The sequence below is a fragment of the Arachis ipaensis genome, chromosome B03 (assembly GCF_000816755.2).
Source record: "Arachis ipaensis cultivar K30076 chromosome B03, Araip1.1, whole genome shotgun sequence".
Taxonomy (NCBI): Eukaryota; Viridiplantae; Streptophyta; class Magnoliopsida; order Fabales; family Fabaceae; genus Arachis; species Arachis ipaensis.
Genome location: NC_029787.2, coordinates 26295726 through 26301660, shown reverse-complemented (window position 1 = coordinate 26301660; position 5935 = coordinate 26295726). Strand labels below are relative to the sequence as shown.

General features: G+C 27.1%; 1 protein-coding gene across 4 annotated transcripts; it reads left to right on the top strand.

Annotated features, from left to right (window-relative positions):
- Nucleotides 935-5670, top strand: LOC107634336. Of its 4 annotated transcripts, none has more exons than XM_021118515.1 (6): nucleotides 935-998; nucleotides 1165-1395; nucleotides 2519-2677; nucleotides 2781-2921; nucleotides 4268-4405; nucleotides 5131-5670. In XM_021118515.1, exons 2-6 carry the CDS (start codon nucleotides 1189-1191, stop codon nucleotides 5428-5430), a joined length of 945 nt encoding a protein of 314 aa, XP_020974174.1. In that variant the 5' UTR covers nucleotides 935-998; nucleotides 1165-1188; the 3' UTR covers nucleotides 5431-5670. The 4 variants fall into 4 exon arrangements, with proteins under 4 accessions (XP_020974174.1, XP_016193350.1, XP_020974175.1 ...); XM_016337864.2 differs by having other exon boundaries at nucleotides 945-1084; nucleotides 1165-1374; XM_021118516.1 differs by having other exon boundaries at nucleotides 945-1084; nucleotides 4277-4405.

The window sequence follows — 5935 nt, the reverse complement described above, 5'->3', positions numbered from 1 at the left end:
ATTGATATAAAAAATTAGAAAGAGTTAATGACCGCTGAATAATCATAAAATATTGAGTTCCAAAATCTTCATTTTTTCAGTTTCCAACTATTTTACTAGTAACTCTCACGAACCAAAATAGCATAGCCTAAAAAAGAAAAAAAATAGTGAAAGAGTGATAACACAAATTATAATCTCCAATTTACCAACTTTGGGGTGGCTACATTGGGTGCAAGTGGCAATCCGATGCTAGCAAAATTATTTTAAAAATTTTAAACATTCAAAATTATATTTAAAATTATAAAACCTATTAAAACAAGATATCTAAAAAATATTAGAAAAAGAACATTCAAAAATTAAAAAATATCTAAAATTAAAAAAAAAACATCTAAAACCTAAAACAAAAAAACTTCCAAAACATAATTGGCTAATTTTTATTTTTAAAATATTTTTTATCCTAATTGGTTCTAATTGATGACTAGGATTTAATTTAATACTAATGTAATTATTTGATTTGTTCTATACTTTTTTTTTAAATGAATACAACGTCCATACGTATAACAAAATCCTAGTTGACTCAAATATTTTCACATAGTCGTTTTTAATAATAGAACAAATCAAATAATTACATTAGTATTAAATTAAATTAGAACAAATCAAGTTTGCAATCAATAAGTCTAAATCTTCAATGTTGTGATTGTTCACATTATAAATAATTATTTGTTTATCCTAATCTTTTGCTAATATCATATCACATATAATACTGCCACCCATAATTATTATGCATTTCCCCATCATCAATAAATAAATAAATAGAGTTGTGTTATATGGAGTTGTTCAAATAACATTTATTACGTATATAAGAGACCGTTGACTTTCTTAGCGTGGGGTGCAAGAATATGAGTAAGTGACCATATATTATATATAGCAACTTCAATCAAACTAAGGACAGAATCTTATATAATAAAAATTAATCATATCTTTTCATTCATAGAGTAACTACTAAACTCTGTCTTGTGGTTAGTAGTTTCTTTTCTATTGGTTTAATTTGCAGTATTTAGTTATTTACTTTGCAAAGAATAAATTTGAAGCCAAAAATTTTTCAGTAAGTACATTATTATATTAAATTTATTTGACTTCTTACTTTTACGATATATGCTAACTCATATGAAGATTATTTATTAGGCTAGAGGTAGTGATATCAGAATAATGGATCGCGAAGAAGAGAATAAGTTTGACCAGGAACATGCATACAAGCAAGCGATGACATTTTGTGTTGTCAAAATTTGGCCAAAAGATTCAGATATGGATAGCAATGTTATTCAAGTATTAAGGTTGTTTGAGAGAAAGGATGAACACATTTTTCGGATATCTGAAAAGATCAGAGACAAAGTGGTATGTGAAATAATTAATATGGTTTGTGTCTTTACTCTGTTTTAATCTTCATATATCAATTAAATACGAAGAATTGCAAAAGATTCATTGGTGTTATAAGTTGAAGTTAAAAATAAAACGCATTTGTCTTCTAAGAACAGCATTTTTATTCACAAAAAGTTACGCTTGTATCTGCTTCCATTAGGCAATTTTATTATAGAGAAAGTTTAGGGGCTAGCAGATTTATTAAAATTTAGCCAGCACTTAGCCAACAAAAGAAAAATGAGTGATTCTCCACTATTAGATGAAATCTCACACCATTAAATACACTATTGATGGCTAATTGATGATTACAACTTACAAAATCTGCTCGTCCTAGCATTCCTCTTTACTATAAATAATATGCTGTTTGAAATTATAATTAAATATTAAAAAAGTGTTATCCAAGCGGCAGAGATACAAAATTGTATTCGGCAGGTTAAACATGGACAATACATTGTCCTGAAACACTGAATTAGTGTATTTTTTGTCATTCCTATAAAAAAGAACACAGAAACACTTGATGGAAACATAATTTATTTTTTAATTTTTTCTTTCATTATTCCTATCAATTTTTTATTATATGTTTTATTATTCTATTTTTTTATTCTAAATTTTGTGTGAGAGATAAAATGAAGGTAAATTAGAATTTTTATTATTTGTTCTATCTTATATTCAGTTTATCACCAAATAAAATATAAAAGTATTAATCTTTGTGTCTTTATCCATTTGTCCTGTTCTCAGTGTCCTGTCCTTAAAACCAAACACAATCTAAGATATGTTGCATAATATTATTGTTTATAGCCAAAATTATTGTACTGGATTATTATTTTCAGTAAATTTATTTGTTGAGAAACAAATGTTTATGATAAGGGACGGATCTTTGTGTGAACTTGTGGGTAACTGGCTCCACTAAAATTTAGAAATTTTTTGGATAATATATGATGATGGTATTCACTATTCATCTGTTTCTATTATGTTAATATTAATTATTGGCATATGATATATGTTTTGTCTTCTACTATCAAAATTTTCAAAATCCATCACTGAATATATGATATCAGAAAAAGCAATAATATAATATGATATGACACAACCTTAACTTGTTAGGAATTTCTTCTTGCAGTTTGGTAGGGAAAAGTTGGTTCAAAGGATGAATAATCTGAAAACATATTACTTGAACAGTATTAATGGAAGTATTGAAGAGAAAAAGAAGATCTTGACTCAACTGTATCAAGCACTAGATCTGCTGTCATTTGAAATAAAACGCAGAGGGAAAGAACTTGTATGTCTTCCTAATTAAAAGAACTCATTTGATATTTTATCATCTTCTTGCTACAAGATAGAATGTCAATGATATATATATTTGTGAATTGTGATGACTTTAGTTGACATTGAAGATGCTACACACAAGCAAAAATTTGGCTCAAGAAAATTCAGTCCTAAGGAAGATAAATGTGAACCAGCAGCAGCTGAGAGAATCAGACACTACTACTTCAACTTCACATTTGACAGAACTTAGAGAAATTGTAATTTCAGAACTCTTCTTATAGCTTTTGTTTTATTTTATATAAAGTAACATTGGCATCATCAATCCCTTGGATTTTAAATAAATGGTTATTTTAAAAGTTTATTTAAGCCCAAATAAATATTTATTTATAAAATTCAAACTACATAAATTAACTTTTTTTTATCCATAATGATAACCATATTAACTTTTGCATGTAAGTTTGTTAGTTTAATTTATCTAAGACTAAAATATTTCTATTCTTTTATCTAATATATATAGAGAGTACAGTCCATGGTGGCTATGATTATAACGATGGTATTGATGGTAATTTTGACGATACTTAAAAGTGTAGCAAAATTTTAGGTCACAATTTTTATTATTTGGCAACACTTTTTAATTTACAAAGCAAAAAAACAAAATTATAATAAAATTAATAAGTGATGTCAAATTATTAAAATAGTGTGACATTGATTTTAGGTACGCTTTTTAAGTTTCATCCAATTTTCATATCCAGCATAACGTTTATAATCATATCTGCATAGAACTCATCATATATAATTTACAGTGGTTTGTTAGAGAAATTTTAGATATTTGAGTCCATGATTTTCAAAAATTTTAACTTGTCGGAAATGACCTAAAACCTGCTAATAAGTTTGTTAACATACAAAAAATTTATATTGAATTAAAAATTAAATATGAGATACAAATAAAAAGGTTTGATATACTTATTAAAGAGATTTGATAGATAAATAATTAGATGTTTAATATACTATTTTAAAAGAGAAATGTTAAGAAGTCATCAGAATTTATTATCTTTGTTCATCATTTAGTCATCAACTCAATTCATTTAGTTTAATTTCTTTAGTTTAGTAATTCAACAATATACGATATCTCATACTTTTAATCATGAAAAAATAACAAATAGGTCCCTAACCTTTTGTCCTGCAAACATTTTTGTCTCTGACCATTTGAAAATACTTTTAAGTCTCTCACCTCCTTAAAGTTGGACAGATTAGTCCTTCCTTAAAAGTTGGGTCTGACAGAGGCATTTGTATGGAGAGACTAATCTGTCCAACTTTTAAGGAGATGAGATACTTAAAAGTATTTTCAAATAGTGAGAGATAAAAATGTCTGCGAGACAAAAAGCCAATGACCTATTTGTCCTTTTTTCTTTAATCATTGATGACTAAATAATAGCCAAAAATAATAAATATATGTGATGACCTTCTAGCATTCCTCCACAAATTTTTATTTATAAGTAGAACAAATCTAAAACAGGACAGGTCTAACTCCATAAGAGGCAGCCTGATTTAACCCTACTTATAATAATGTAAACATTTATATAGTTTCTACAAACCTTTTTAGTTATTTCAGATACAATGGACATATCGCTACAGCTACTATCCTTACAATCAGAATTATGACACACTACTTCAACAGTTGAAAAAAGTGGAAAAGGATATCACATGTGACTTAAGAGAATGTTTGAAAAACCAAGTCAAGGTTAGAATTTCACATACCCTACATTAAGTCCTGCTATTTCCTTGTTTCATATATTATTCTATTTCTACTTTCATTTTAATGCTTTCAACATTTTTAATCAAAATGTTTTGGCTTTTCATTTTGTTTGGACTTTAGTTAACATGTTATAAGAATATATATTAACATTGGTAATTGAAATTTTATGAAAAATACAAAAATTTAACTTTTGTTGTTGTATTTGTTATGTATGTATTAAAAACAAAATTCGTGTCTTTAGTATATATATTATATTATTATTTCAATCATGTAATGTGTATACAAAAAATCAGCTACTCATATAAAATATACGTTGAAATATAAAATATACATTAAAAATAAGTTAAACAATATATGTATTTATATACATAAATACATAATAACCGATTTAGTAACTAATTTTGAGTGTGTACATAACATTTTTTATTAACCAAACCTACTCTTTTCTTTATTAGTTTTAAATTCTTCCAAAAGAACCATTAAATAATAAGATTTTGTTGTTTTCCTTGTTTCTTTTATTTAGTTCCAAGAAAAAAAGAAAAATCATAATAAAAATAAGGAAGCATTTAGCAATTAATTATAAAAGTACAAAATAGAAAGAAAGGGAAGAAAAAAACGGCTTAAATATAAGTAATGCAGTGTAACGTTTCATTTCTAGTCCCAATGGCTTACATTTTCGCGCATGTCTCCTTTAATTTTGCTTTAAATAGTTTATATGTGATGAGTTAATGGAGATGAGGAAGAAAAAGCGTGCAGTAGAAACCAAAATCAAACATGCCGAGAGAGAAATAGAGTGGATCAATGAAGAGATATGGTCTTTCCAAATACACTTGAAAGACAATCACTGCAGAAAGGAAGCATCGCTTTGCATTCTTACGAAGTGGAAAGGTGGTAGACATTCAGATTCTAAGTGGGATGTCAGATGTGGCAACCTGGAATATAATTCTGTGGACAGTAGAAGATCATGGATTTCCAAGTGTCCGATTGGATTGCTTGTTAGTACTTCTTAAAAAAATAAAAGTACTTTTATTGAATTTTAAATAATCTTAGTTGTATATTGGATTTGTTAGTACTTTTAAAGGTACATTGGATTGGATTGCTTTGTATAAAGTCTGTCAGTTAGTCAAAAATAATCTTAGTTGTATATGCTCTCTTGCTAAGAGTTGCTGCTATATATACGTGTGGTTGTCTTAGCTTGCAAGTAACAATGATGAATTCAATAATAACATAGCAATTCAGTTTTTTTATTCTCTCTCAACTCTTTCAGACTCCTTTTTGTTTTTTTCTATGCATTGAACCTTCTAAAGTTCTGCTATATCTGATTTATTAAACAAAAAATCTTTCTCACCTATTGCGAACAAACTGAATGAGGATAATTCCTTCACATGGAGGTATCAAGCGTTACTCACAATTTAAAGTCTTGAGATGAAAAATCATCTAAATAGCACTAAATTTTATTAGTGTATGCAACTGATGAAGAATCAGAATCTTTCAAGACATAGCGTATGCAAAATC